The sequence below is a fragment of the Anopheles nili genome, chromosome 2 (genome assembly GCF_943737925.1).
Source record: "Anopheles nili chromosome 2, idAnoNiliSN_F5_01, whole genome shotgun sequence".
NCBI classification, from domain to species: Eukaryota; Metazoa; Arthropoda; class Insecta; order Diptera; family Culicidae; genus Anopheles; species Anopheles nili.
Window position 1 is genome coordinate 49,932,534 of NC_071291.1, and position 14,762 is coordinate 49,947,295.

Here is a 14,762-nt window from a genome sequence, read left to right on the forward strand (position 1 = left end):
AGATTAAGGATCCGTGGGAGGTTCTTCAACCTGAGCATTATTAACGTGCACAGTCCACATCTTGGAAGCACCGATGATGATAAGGACAACTTTTATACGCAGCTGGAGAGGGAGTACGACCGCTGCCCACAACACGACGTCAAGATTGTCATCGGTGACTTCAACGCTCAGGTCGGACGGGAGGAAGCATTTAAACCCACAATAGGATGTTTCAGCGCCCACCAGCTGACGAACGACAATGGGCTTCGCCTTATAAACTTCGCCTCCTCCAAGCACATGACTATCCGCAGCACCTTCTTCCAACACGCACCTCGATTCAGCTACACCTGAAGATCACCACAGCAGACATATTCCCAGATTGACCACGTTCTCATTGATGGAAGGCACTTCTCGGACATTATCGACGTACGGACATACAGAGGAGCAAACGTCGACTCAGACCATTTCCTGGTTATGGTTAAGTTACGCCAGAAACTCAGCGTAGCCAATAGGCTACGATCCCAGCCCACCCCAAGGCTCAATACAGATCGGCTGAAGCAAGCTGATGTGGCGAGAGACTTCGCGATCGCGCTGGGGGAGGCGCTGCCGTAGGATACCACCACCGAGGCGATGTCACTCAACGACCACTGGTGAATAGTGGAGTAAGCCATCAGCAGCACGGTCGAGCGAATAATTGGCCGCGTAACACGTAACCAGATGAAGGAATGGTTTGATGATGAGTGCAGACGAGCACTATCCGAGAAGAACGCAGCGCGCACCCGAATGCTCCAGCGCGAGACCCGGCAGAACGTGGAAAACTATAGACGACTGAGAAGGCAGCACACCCGACTCTTCCAGGACAAGAAGCGCAGCTTTGAAGAATCGGACGAGCAACTGATGCAACAGCTCTCTCAGTCGGGGGAAACCCGCAAGTTCTACAGGATGTTGAAGACGGCAAGAAGCGGTTTTACTCCTACGATCGCGATGTGCCGTAACGTGGAAGGAGACATACTGTCGGACGAGCGGGAGGTGATTGACAGGTGGAAGTGCTTCTATGACGGACACCTTAACGGAGCAGAAGCAGTGGATACCAGACGAAGCGCAAGATGCAGAATTGAGCAGCCCTACGATAACGAACACGACTATGACGAAGTGCCCCCGCCATCCTTGGACGAAGTCGTCAGCGCCATCAAACAGTTGAAATGTAACAAGTCAGCTGGCAGCGATGGGCTGGTGACCGAGCTGTTCAAGTTGGGACCGGAGAGGCTTGCCGTTAACATCCACTGGCTGATCAGAAGAATTTGGGACCAGGAAGAACTACCGGATGAGTGGAAACTGGGTGTCATACACCCAGTCTACAAAAAGGGCGACAGATTGGACTGTGCTAACTTCCGAGCCATCACAGTCCTGAATGCTGCCTATAAGATCCTGTCCCGAATACTTTTCTGCAGACTTGCGCCCCTTGCTACAGATTTCGTTGGAAGCTACCAGGCAGGATTTGTTGGAGGCAAATCCACCACCGACCAAATCTTTACTCTACGGCAGATCCTCCAGAAATGCCGAGAGCACCAGATCCCTACGCACCACCTATTTATTGATTTCAAGGCGGCCTTTGACACCATAGATCGAATGGAGCTATGGAACACCATGCAGCAGTACGGATTCCCTGGGAAGCTGGTACGGCTGTTAAGGGCCACCTTGGATGGGGTACAGTGCAAGGTGCGAGTGTCGAACATGCTTTCGGAGCCGTTTGACTCACACCGGGGTCTAAGGCAAGGGGACGGACTCTCCTGTCTACTGTTTAACATCGCTCTGGAAAGTGTCATGAGAAGCGCGGGCTTCGACATACGGGGCACGATTTTCTCCCGATCTCTCCAATTCCTGGGCTTCGCTGATGACATTGACATCATCGGAAGGACATCTGTGGCAGTATGCGTGGCGTATACTCGACTGAAACGCGAGGCCGCTAGGATTGGTTTGAGGATCAATGCGTCGAAGACCAAGTACCTGCTTGCCGGTGGCTCTGATCGGGATAGAGCCCGACTTGGAAGCAGAGTAACAGTTGATGGTGACGATCTTGAGGTGGTAGAGGAGTTCTGCTACCTTGGTACGATCGTCACTTCGGACAATAATGTGAACAGCGAAATTCGAAGACGCATTGTTCAGGGAAATCGTGCCTACTATGGGCTCCATAAACTCTTGCGATCCAGAAGACTCCAGCAACACACGAAATGCACGATATATCGCACACTGATACGCCCGGTAGTCCTCTATGGCCATGAGTCTTGGACGATACGGGCGGAGGACGCCAACGCTCTCGCCATTTTCGAGCGGCGGGTGCTACGGACTATCTTTGGCGGTATTTGTGAGCAGGGCGTATGGAGAAGGAGAATGAACCAAGAACTAGCTGAGCTGTATGGCGAGCCGGACATCCTGACGGTGGCGAAAGCCGGCAGAATTCGGTGGTTGGGGCATGTCATGAGGATGCCGGACTCATGCCCCACCAAGAAGGTGCTCGTCAGCGACCCGTTCGGCACGAGGCGCAGAGGAGCGCAGCGAGTTCGGTGGCTGGACCAAGTGGAGCAGGACCTGTCGGAGATTGGGTGCAGCCGGGGTTGGAGGAGAGCAGTCCTGGACCGAGTTTCCTGGAAACTGATTGGTAACCTGGCCATGTCAGCACGACGTGCTCATCTATGAGCGGGCCAAGAAAGGAAGGAATTAGGTCAACAATATACCTCAATTGCTGGTATTCTATCAAAGATCTGATAGGCATCTTTAGATTTTTTTTCGTATGTTTGATTTTTGAATACTCATTGGCCTATCTTTTGTTAACCGATATCGCTGCGTCGTAAGACGAAGCACAGATTTGGAACGAATCTATGATCCCAAACTCTTTTTTTTTGAGTACGAGCTTGAAATATATACTCTTTTCTTCCTTTGTTACAGAAACGAACGCTTTGTACTTGTACTTGCTATTACAAGGTAGCCATTCGTAGTGGGGTCCAGAAAATTCAGGAAAAGCAAGAACAAATCTCTTCCTTTCTTCCCGGTAGGCATTATCTGGTCCAATTTCTACCAAATTGAGCACATACAATGTTGAAACACGTACTTTATCACACTGCAATAAAAAGATTAACCTCTCAATTTACGATTTTTCAACCAAATAATTTATTTTGATTGAAACTATAAAAAGCGCCAAATTATTTATTTAAACCAACTTCAAAATAACATTCATATTGATCAAGAATAGCCCATTTCGCATATTTCAAACGAAAGCATATGACAAATAAATTTTAAGCAATGGCCAGTTTTAGTATATTGACGGTATTGGTTTTTTAACATGATATATTATAATGTTATCATTAACACATTAATTGAGTTGTTAAATTTATATGTATAATGCGTTCTATAGCTTATAATCATAAGGGTATAGTTGGCTTGGTATTAGGCACACACACTCTATCACACTTTCGCGATACATCGTCGTATCATTTATAATTGATAGCTGATTGTATGGCAATGGTGGAACATTTTAATCTTATCTTATTATAGTTGTCAGTCATTACAAAAAAAAACTTATAAGAACGATTCACGATGAATGCACACAAATTCATGTAAAATTATAAAGAGACAATATTACTATATCAAGGCGTTTTCATACTTAGTAACATTTGTTTGCAATATTTGGCTTTAGAATTCATCATGCCGCGTCAGTGCTTCACCGAAATCAGTAGCTTGTGATCCAACAAATAAATCGTATTTTTCAATAATTTCTCCCTTAGTAAGTTTCTCATCCGCATCCGAATCAGCCTCATAAATTAAATGGCGCGCTTCCGCTTCAGCATGATCGAAATCCGCTGGAGTAATCCAATCTTTCACTTCTTGATCATCCATAAAACCATCCTTATTTTTATCTCTGAAATGAATGAATACAAGCATACCAAAAAACATAGTTTAATGACATTATGCAGATTAGCAAAATAACAAGAGAAAACATACCGAAAATTGGAGAATGTTTCCCGTTCGTGAGTCACCCAATCCGGCTCTTCCTCGTTCTGTTCGCCTTGGCGATACATATCCCCAATGTACTCTTCCACTGAAACTTTTCCATCTTGATCTTTATCAATATCTTCGATTGTTTCGGTCACTACAACATCGCGCATATGGATACTTTCTTCAGGATGAAGGAAATCGGTAAACTCATTTCGCGTCAACTCATCATCTCCATCTCGATCAGCAATGCTCCAGCGGCGTCGATCGCGTTTCATCATGACTCGATAGGAAAAGTGTTCGTCATTCGGATGATTCGTTTCCTGCGAAGCGAGCTCGTCTAGAAAACCGTATACATTCTTCCTGTATGCATCCCAGTGAACTTTTTCAGTATTGTTAGGATTGTGTGTCTTCCATTGTCGGTTGACATCGTCATCGATGTAGCGCCGTTGCGTGTACTGAATCCATGCTTTCAGCTCAGAGAGATTAACAAAACCGTCACTGTCCCCATCTATTTTATCTACAATGAGTCTGATGCAGAACGTGTCAAGAAAGATTAACTAATTAGTGCTGTAAATTAATTTAATCCATTTTTCGCAACTGGACCATAGACACATATACACATTTGTGATGTATTTAAACAATCAAAGCTAACTCACCCTAAGCGTCTCCTGCTTTCATCTGCTTCCAGTTGATCGAAAGTCTTGGCATCTTCACCAAGAAATGCTTCGTGATCGTACTGTTTGTTATGCTCATCATTCTGGTAATGTTTCACATGGCTCAATGGATCATGATCTAATACACGATTTTCATCTGGCTTTGGGATTGCCGACACAGCATAACTAAACAATAGACAGACACTTGCCACCGATGTTAGAAACATTTTCACTGTCTATTAGGAACTCGATGGACAATATTAAGAACTGCGAATTAATCCACAGTTAATGGATGTTTTCCTAATAGTTAATTATATACGGAAATTATAAAGAATAAAAAACACTTTTATTGAAAAAGCCACATTGTAACAGTATAAATTCAAATTAAAGTAAACAAAACTAACATAAAATATTTTATATATTTTAAACCCCTCTTATTTCAAACTAACAAAAATAAAATTCTCTGCTAAATAGAAGCATACTTCATTCCAAAAATGAATATATTTAAACATGATCAATTTTATCCAAGCTTTATCATAAAACTAAATAATTTTCCTGTTCGGTGTTGGCCATAAATAAGAATCAACATGATGTTGATCATGCGTTGTGTCAGATTACGCCACGTCATAAGAACCGCACATTATTCTCATCACTGCAAAAATCTAATTTCCCTTCGTTAATTTCATGAACCTGCACATACAAGATAATATGAAATTTTACCATTAACAGAGTTTATTCTTTAACTTAGGTGCACTTTCAACGCAGTAGCCAACGTATTTAGATCCAGTTTCCTTCTTTCTGGGAAATGTTTAAGCTGGTTGATGTGAATCGTGCGAAAACTAGAACAAAACTGATTTGTTTTCATGGTTTGAACACAAACCACGTTGTGTCGGCGGCTCCGTCAGCCGGAGACCGATTCAAATGATAGTGCGCGGAAATGAGAGAAGAGGAAAAGAGCCTTCGTCTGCTGTGTATAGCATTACTCGAGTAGAGGAATGTTCTTGAAGGTTTGCGTTATCGCATAAGACTATAATATAAAGTACTTGACTTTTCGCCACATAAATAATTATGTTGCCACCAACAGTTTTTGTAGATATTAGCGATAAAAATAATGTCTATCTTCACCAGATTAAAAAAGGGTAGATGCGTATTCCATAGAAATGGTTCAGAATCCGATACATCATTTAACAAAAACGCCTACATGCTAAGCAATCTGTTGCATGCTGTGCCAGATGATGGAAAAACCGTGTACGCTAAATATGTTTGGAGAGATGCAGCAAGAGTAACACCGACAATAGTAGAAGTAATATCCCAGATGGTACTTTGGGCATAAAAATATAATTTTTGTGCATGATTCTCAGCACGCACACAGCTAATACATAGGTATGGCCCAATTTTGCCGATATAAAATCACAGAATCCAACATTTTGCGCATTGCTTTGATTAAATATAAAAAAATTCAAAACTAAAACAAATAGCGAGCATTCTTCAAAAATTCATAAAAAAAAACAATGTTTTATATATTTTAAATAAACAATTCTTCAAATTTCAAACATGGTTTCTATTTGTTATCAATCTTCTCGAAACAATGGTTTCACTAGCTAAATACAAGTTTATCAAGCGGAAGAGTAAAATCGTTATAAAATCATTGTGTTTGCACTTACGAAATGAAAATCACTAAACTAGCGGTATTGCAATAATCTACTTCAGTGATCAGAACTCTTAATGCATTTAGTGTAGAAATCCAGCTATAGATAAACACTGTTTACCAAAATGATTCTTTATGCAGGTTAGGCCAGCTGTAAAACTTTCTCCAAGATTATTAAATACATGATACGCAAGTAACAATTCGAAAATTTCGAACAAATATGTGTATCTATCTATATTTAGTGATGTAGTTATCGGTTATTGAAACAGCATAATTAAATTTCATATATGTTTATGTATTTTATATATATATATATATATATATATATATATATATATATATATATATATATATATATATATATATATATATATATATATATATATATATATATATATATATATATATATATATATGAATAAAAGTGTGGAAATAATTTAACATAACAAACCATTAACTTTCATTAATGCTAATTAACTTTTATTGAAGAATATAAATTAAATTTAAAAAATTTCATATACATGTGCCGAAACTGCTTTTCGTTTAATGTTTCCATGCCAACATCCTTTTCTTATTTCGATAGTTATATCGGGCATTTGTCACACCTACTAAATGTATAAACTTTGTCTTTCTAAACTGACAGCTGTTGCGCGCCAATTATTGTTTATTCGCTTTCTATTGCGTTCAGTCTAGTTAGCGATAAAAATAAGTTGTTTCATCTGACACAAAAAAGGAATCAAGCTATTATTTAGAACAGAGGTAAGTTTTACATCAATATTTATTTCAAAATCTAGTATATCAATAATAGTACATTGGTTAGCATATATTTCATTCATTTCAATACAATCCACTCAATTAATGGTGCATGTATAGTCAACAAAAAGTAAGACAAGCTATGGCATTGAAAGTTTTATAGAATCATTAAAACAATTTTTTTTCTTTCAAATTGTGACATTTTAGCTCGCAGCGCTCAAATATCAATATTTATTACTGCATTTATAAGAAAAAATGACTGCATTTAATCATTTGATGCCTGGGCGAGAACATCGTGAAGCTCTACGTAATGCAATTCAGTATAAAATGTATGAAGATATTGATCACATATTGTTGGAGATAGAAAAAGTTTGCCAGTGTTCTACAGTAAAAGTTATTACTGACAAAAAATCTACAATTGACCAAGATGAACTAAAATTCTGGCTTGTCGATGTTGGACGCCTTATGTTTGATGAACGGTCAACGAACACCAGAAGACTGGCACTGAATGCCTTGGATGCCGCAGCTAGCTATATTGTTACTACTAATTATCAAGAACATTCAAAATGGCCAGAGCTCCGTGGAATTCTTAGCAAAGAATACACTTGCCTATTGGATACAGCTCGAAGTGAAAAGGATCCAAACTGGCATCGTGTGTGGTCGGTTTTAGTGCGTATCGTGAACCGTGACCTTTGCCAAGGATCGTCGATCATAAATATGTTTTTATCAATAGTGGAAGCTGGTTTTAGGTCTCCAGAGTTGTCGATTCGTGAACAGTCGTTCGATTGTTGGCGATTATTAGTAGAGATTTTTGCTAAAAACAAACAAATCAACATTCTCAAACGAGTTAAGCTAATATGCATTCCTCTGAAAAGCTCGAAGTCTAAAACAGAAGCAATCGCATTGAAAAAATTTGATATCTGGTGGTTTCTGTTGTGTCATTTGCGATCGCAATTAACTAGTATGGTTGACACAATATTTGAACCATTCATTTACTTTTGCTTCGGACCGACATTTAAAACACCGCTTTGCTATTATTTTGATGAATCATACCAAGAATACGGTGCTCCTGGTAAAATGTAAGTAAAACTTAGAGGTACGTACGATTTTTTATCTAATGCATAATACGTTTATATTGCAGGTATCAATCGATCAAACAGTTATCAGCCATAGCGTTAATACATTTACTTGGAACGGTACCCGATATCTGCAAAACATTGTTGAATTGCCCAAACAATACTGATTCGAAGCTACCCTTCTCATTTGAAACGTTCTCATCTGAAAATGGACTGTGTATATCCTCTCTCCTTTTTTCTATGAAGTCGAAATTGATCATTGATTCGTGCATTGAGTGTACTGTGCTATTCGCAGAGATGAAACATTTGGACTATTTGTCGTTAAATCGATGCCTCTGGAATAATTTGATAGACCGAATAATTGAAGAAAAAACGATTCCAAAACATGAAATGTTGCAGTGGATCAAAGAGGATATGGATTCTCTGTTAAAGTTGGTAAGTAATCAAAGTTTACTGTTGTACTTTATTTTACGAGGTTGCGATGTTTTTAAAATGTTTTTCATATTTATATACATATAATTTATATCTTACTATAATATTTTTCTCAAAATTATTGATAATACTTCAATTTCAGTGTATTCGACAAAAACATGACTTGCCACTACGTGAATTACTGTATGATACTATTTTGAAAATAGCTGAAAGTGATTTAATTGTTATTAATATTGGGCACGATTCACCAGACCAATTGACGTTTAATTATAAAATGATTATGTCGCTAATTATTCACCCGCAGCTTTCATGTCCAGCAAGGTAAGATAAATTTTTGAAATATGTGTGTATTTTAGTAGATTATTTAAATTTTTTTTCAATGTCTTGAACAATTTGTAAAGATGCAGCAAATACTTAATATATAAATATATATTACTGGAACGGTTATTATATTATTTGTTTGATTTTTTTACAGCAAAACGGATCAAATAATAAAACGTGTGTTTGATTTAAAACGATACATCAAGAACAATAATTATTGGGATATGCTTAAAAAAACTATCCAATATATGTGCTACAGTAATGATGAAAACGAAACTAATGGGTATAAATTTCAGACTTTGAATACGCAAATTTATTGTCTTCTTGGTGAACAGCTTATTGAGCGAATACGAGTTGACGTTTCTAGTTCCGAGGAGAATCAACAAACAGTGATAAATTTTTTATTATACCCATTAGAATATGATCATTTCTTGGTTATCGACACTGTTAAAAATATGTGGATAAATGCTTACGAATCAATTCTAAATAATGACAAAGCATCTTGTAAATTTAGCAACACATTCTGTGAAGCAATCAAAGCCATGACAGTAGCAAAGTATGCTTACAATTTAGAAGTAGTAGCCGACTTTTTTTGCATCATATTCAAAACAATCCCCGAGAAATTTGACCATTCGTGCCCTCCAATTAAAATATTGGAATTATTCAAAGATTTAACACGAAAGGGCTTTGCATATCAATCTAACTTTGATCGGATACAAATAATGGTTTGCAGTTTTCGCAAATTGCTTAAAAAAATGAATTTAACGAATGTATTAACATTAATATTGCCTATAAGAAATGTTATTAATGAACTCATATCGAACGTACACGGGCTAGCTATGACAGAGGTAAAAGAAACACTACATGTGTTAACCAAAAAAATTACATTAAACCTATCGAAGGAACTAACTGAACAGCCAAATGAAGTCAAGTTTAATTGCAAGATGCTGTTGACATCGTTATTAGACCTTCCCATGAGTGTAAAACAGGAGTTCAAAATCAATGATATTAAACGATGCATAAATATTTGTGACTACAACAGTATCAACAAAAAAACACCCACTAGGAATGCTGATAAAGAAGACTTTGTCGTTATAAATTCCGTGTGGAAATTTAAACCTGAATCGTTAACTGAACATCAGCGTGAAAAAATGATGGAAAAACGTACGGATATTCCTGCACTATACAATGATATGAGTCAATCACAAGATAGTTTCATTATAAAACCGTGGGCACCAAACAAAAATGCTATTCTCCAAAAAGATCTAACAAATACTTCTGATAAGATTACACCAGGCACTCATGTTACGGCGTCAGATATTGAGAAAAATAGTTCTGATCATATAAAGGTATCGGAGCCAGTTGTATTGGTGTGTGAAACTGAAATAACTTCAATGGAAATTGAAAACGAATCAAAAAGTATTCCAACGCCTTCAGATAAAGAAAATAACAGTGGCAATGTTTTAAGCGATGAATATTTGAATGTAACGATTGTAAAAGAACTCTCAGACTCGGCTGATGATGATGGGCCAGAAAAAACAAAAGGAACACATACAAAAAAAAAATTTCGAAAAATGCTTGATCAATTGCGAATAGATACAGTGGAAGGCAAAAGCTTTAATGTGATGAATTTGTCGGACGCAAGAACCACCAGATTGAAAAGTGGGTCGAAACGTATAATCGAGAGTGAGAAAAAGCAACCAAACGTTACAAATAATGGAGAAAAAAGTTTTTCTGACTCTAAAGCAATTTTCAAACGAGTAAACCAAAAAGATAAACGAAGCTCTAGGAAGTTATTAAAATTTGACAACATTGAAAGCACGTCGCTGTGTGCTCAAGAGAACTCCCACGTTTCAAATGACATCATAGAATCCTCACAAACATCTAAACCTGCTCAATTGATTGTAAATAAAAAATCATCCTTACGAAAAAGCAAAATCGAAGATTCAACTGATACTACCACTGCTGGAAATTTGCTGGAATCGACGCATGAAATGAATAATGCTTATGATACACGAGAAGTAAGCATCACTACTGTTGAATTAGGTGAAAATATGGATGTGAATGAAATAAATACCAGTTTGATAATGGCAGCGATTGATCATCAAAGCTTGACACTTGAAAAAATTGACACTGATCATTGCACCAAAGTTGTATCTGACGAAGAAAAGAAAGCGAATGCATTGCAAAATGCAAAAAGCTCTCAATCATTGTATGGAAGCCCCAACAAAAACGAAGAGTTGCAAAAGCTCGACATTCTGTTAAAAAGGTCACCTAGAAAGGTTGAATTAACACTGGAAAATACAATTCTTCGAAGTCCTAGTGTATGTATGTCTCCAAGCAGACGAACAGGATTGTCGACGATTGATCTAGCTGCTGTTACAAACAAAATGGTTAGCCCTTTATCGAAAAAATATCTAGAAGATAAAATGTTGATAAAGTGTCTCTTAAGTCCTTCAAAATCACCAAAAAAGAACGAAATGGGATCTTCATCACAAAGAACGAATGTCGGCGTAATCAATGAGCAGCGCGATTGTATGTCTCCGAAACGTAATACTAGCAAAGGAGTCCATAGTTCAATGTTTGAAAATCAAACCGGATTAACTAGTCCGAAGGTTGTACGTTTCAGTCCCGTTGTTGTAGTAGAACCGATAACAAAATTAGAACTTTTTGCGGATACTGGAATAAACCCAAACTCTCATCCCGTCAGCTCAGCGATGGTATCCAAGGAAAATGACGAGGCTCACATCCGGAAGAACGATGAGGTTTTTCAGCTAGCTGCGAATGATTTGCCAGAGTCCGACATTGATCAACTCTCTCCGGCGAAGAATTTAGATGAACAAATGAAACCACTCAACAAATCACCTAATCGTAGTATAGTTTCATCACCAGATCGTGCTGATGTTGAAGAGCGAAATGCCGATTTACTCAACAATACATTGAATATATCTCCAATATCGGAGGAAAAAAACTGCTCACGAACATATACGGATGATAATGGAGTGCCAAGCAGCACAGACAAAAAATCTTCATTAAGAAAAATAACAAAAGAAAAAGAATCGACTGATTCACCAGTTCAAATGTCTACCAATCATCGTCGTACTAAAGCTAGCCCAAATTTGGAAACTTCGGATAGATCAAATACTGGATCGATGAAAAGTCGACCTCTACAACAATCCCCAGCACTGGCAAAAACGCGAAGTCCGAGCACCACTATGATAGGACTAGGTGGACGCGGTGCACAACTCATAAACCTGATTCGAAACCAACATGGCGATCAGTCGTATAGGCCAAACACTCCCCCTCAAAATGCATCTACTCCCAAGGGAAGCATTTTATCAGAAGCTACAAGTATATCGATGCGCAAGAAAGCCATAGCTGCTAGCGTTGGTTCTATCGAAGTAAACGAGATCTCGGAAACAACAAATGAAAATGAAGAAAAGTATGAAAACGTACCTCCTCAATATCTTGTATTCTCCAAGGTCTTACCATCTCCGCAAGCATCGCCGGCAAGTAGTATACTAAAACGTCGGCACAATTTAGACGACAGTGTTGACGATATTGAAACACCGGTTCATAAGCGAAAACGAGTTAGTTTCCACGATCCACCTGTATCTTTGACCAAGGAATACATTCGGCAAGTCGAAGAATGTCGCACTTCATCTGTTAGTCGAAATATACAACTCTCCTCTAATATAGCATCATCGACGGATAAAACAAAATTTATGATGCGTCGCAGAAGCAAGTCCGACAGTATTTCAGAACTACAGAACTTTACCCAAAAGCAGACAACAACAGAAATAAACAAAACTGCGAATTTATCATGCTTGCAAGATGTTGGTAGGAGCGGGAATAAAAACGATGAGAGGTCTATTTCTCCGGAATCATTAGATGAAAGCAATTTCATGATGAATGATCGCACCGACAATATGTCCACGTTGCAAGTGACCACTGAATGCATGGAGACGGAGGCAGATAAAAGCGAATCCTATAAAGCAAAATCAGTTGCCTCTAAAACGAATATCCAAGCTGACTCGGAAGACACTTTTGAACAGAATACAAAGGATACGGAAAAGGTTCATGGATCATTTAAAGAGCTATCGTTTACTTGTGAAGAAGCAGTTTTCGAGTATGTCATGAAAAATTATACCCTGGATGACATTGTCGAGCGATATATTTCCGCTGGAAAATCGTTAGAGAAAAACAAAACTGTGCGAGTTCTCACTAAGGAATTATCATCAAAAATGAGTGATGATCCTAAGATGCGTGAGATAGTCCTTGATGAACTATCAGAACGACACTCGGTGGAATTTTTAGATCATGCCATACAGGAAAACTCCAACGCCAAAGTATGCGAACGTTTGTCACTAACAGTAATGATAGATCATATTTTCAAACAATTGCATACCAGCCATGGCACACACACAAACAAAGGACTTGTAGCAACGTTGGACGAAAAGGAGGAGGATGCTACCAAAATAGTGGAATATATTTATGAAAAATTGTTTAATTTACGTAACATTGAGTTGGATGGACAAACATTCGATGAGCTTCGTGATCGTTTTGTGCGACATGAACTAGCAAATAAAACTCGGCTCGAGATCATGTCATTATTAGAGGAATATTTTAAGACATCTAACGAGGAGCAATGTTAAGGATGATAGAGTTTTCCACAAATGGCACGTATTGTAAGTATGTGTTTGAAAAATGCAATTCTAAACGGTCAAACAATATGAAAAGGCTTTTTTCATCACGTTTATTGCATCCCTTCTTATAATGAGTACATGTGATTTGTAACGGATTGCACTCTTTATTTCAATCGAACCTTTCATGTAATAATAACTTTGCATTACAATACTTTTTATGTTGATAAATGATGTATAAATTTTTAGATTAAATAAACGAATAAACGATGTTAATACAATTGATGTTAAGAGATGGTCATTGTTCTGTAATAGTTCATTGAATTCCCACTGGCCCTTTTTAAACTTTGTTACCGTCATGGATGTACTATGTATGATGTAGGAAACACGACATACGATTTTGCGCTCGAACTATCTCTAGTCACTCACCGAGTTGACTTATCATCTTTTAGCATCGTTCGGTAATAAAAAGACTTGACATTTATTAGCATGTTTATATCTTCATAGGATTAATCCAATATTAAACACTGACAATTAATTCAATAAGGGCATGTGCTCAACTGATTAACTAGAAATTTGTAATAATTACAAAGAGACCAAGATACACAAAAACGGCGACATCTAACTTGTAAATTCAGCTCAATAGACAATCAAGTATGAAAATAATTAATAAACCCTGGCCATGACGAAAACCAACAAGTCAAGATAAGATGCACTACCGAGTAATTGGAATGAGCAGGTTGAAAATCCGTGGTCAGTTTTTTAAGCGTAATCTTTAACACAGTCCGAATCTTGAGTGCATCGATGAAAAGAAGGATGATTTATACTGCCAGCTGAAGATGATCACACCGCACAACCGATGCTCTAAATCGATCGATCGATCGATCAAACGATCGAATCTGTTATCCATTACCTCTTTGGTTTTTTTCTTTCTTGATTTTGGGTGTCTAGTTAACGTATATACTGACTTCATTTGAGCGTATTCCTTATGCGCTTCTCATTCTCTTGTCTAGACTTACCAAATTAGGCATGAGTTTGTCTCTTCTCAATTAGTTAAACTCACATCCGTCTCAATGAACATACCGTCTCATTTGTCTCAAAGAACATATGCTCTGTCTTTCGTCTTAATCGTGTTTCGAGCCTCTCATATGACATTAAAATCCATCTCTTCCCTTAAAGACTGCATGTTTCTGAAACGGAGCCTTGACCTATTTACTGACTGACTGACCTATTTACTGACTGGCTGACCTTTTTACTGACTGGC

General features: G+C 38.1%; 2 protein-coding genes across 2 annotated transcripts; one reads left to right on the top strand and one right to left on the bottom strand.

The window, feature by feature from the left end:
- Positions 1–3,214: 3,214 nt before the first annotated feature.
- LOC128730780 (calumenin-B) lies at positions 3,215–4,874 on the bottom strand. The gene is made up of 3 exons (XM_053823859.1): positions 4,629–4,874; positions 3,979–4,500; positions 3,215–3,895 (listed from the first exon to the last, which is right to left on the bottom strand). Exons 1-3 carry the CDS (start codon positions 4,850–4,852, stop codon positions 3,670–3,672), a joined length of 972 nt encoding a protein of 323 aa, XP_053679834.1. The 5' UTR covers positions 4,853–4,874; the 3' UTR covers positions 3,215–3,669.
- A 2,407-nt stretch (positions 4,875–7,281) lies between these two features.
- LOC128725160 (telomere-associated protein RIF1) lies at positions 7,282–13,674 on the top strand. Its single transcript, XM_053818887.1, has 6 exons — positions 7,282–8,105; positions 8,168–8,537; positions 8,677–8,855; positions 9,010–10,204; positions 10,433–10,551; positions 11,200–13,674. Exons 1-6 carry the CDS (start codon positions 7,282–7,284, stop codon positions 13,508–13,510), a joined length of 4,998 nt encoding a protein of 1,665 aa, XP_053674862.1. The 3' UTR covers positions 13,511–13,674.
- The last annotated feature ends 1,088 nt before the right edge of the window (positions 13,675–14,762 follow it).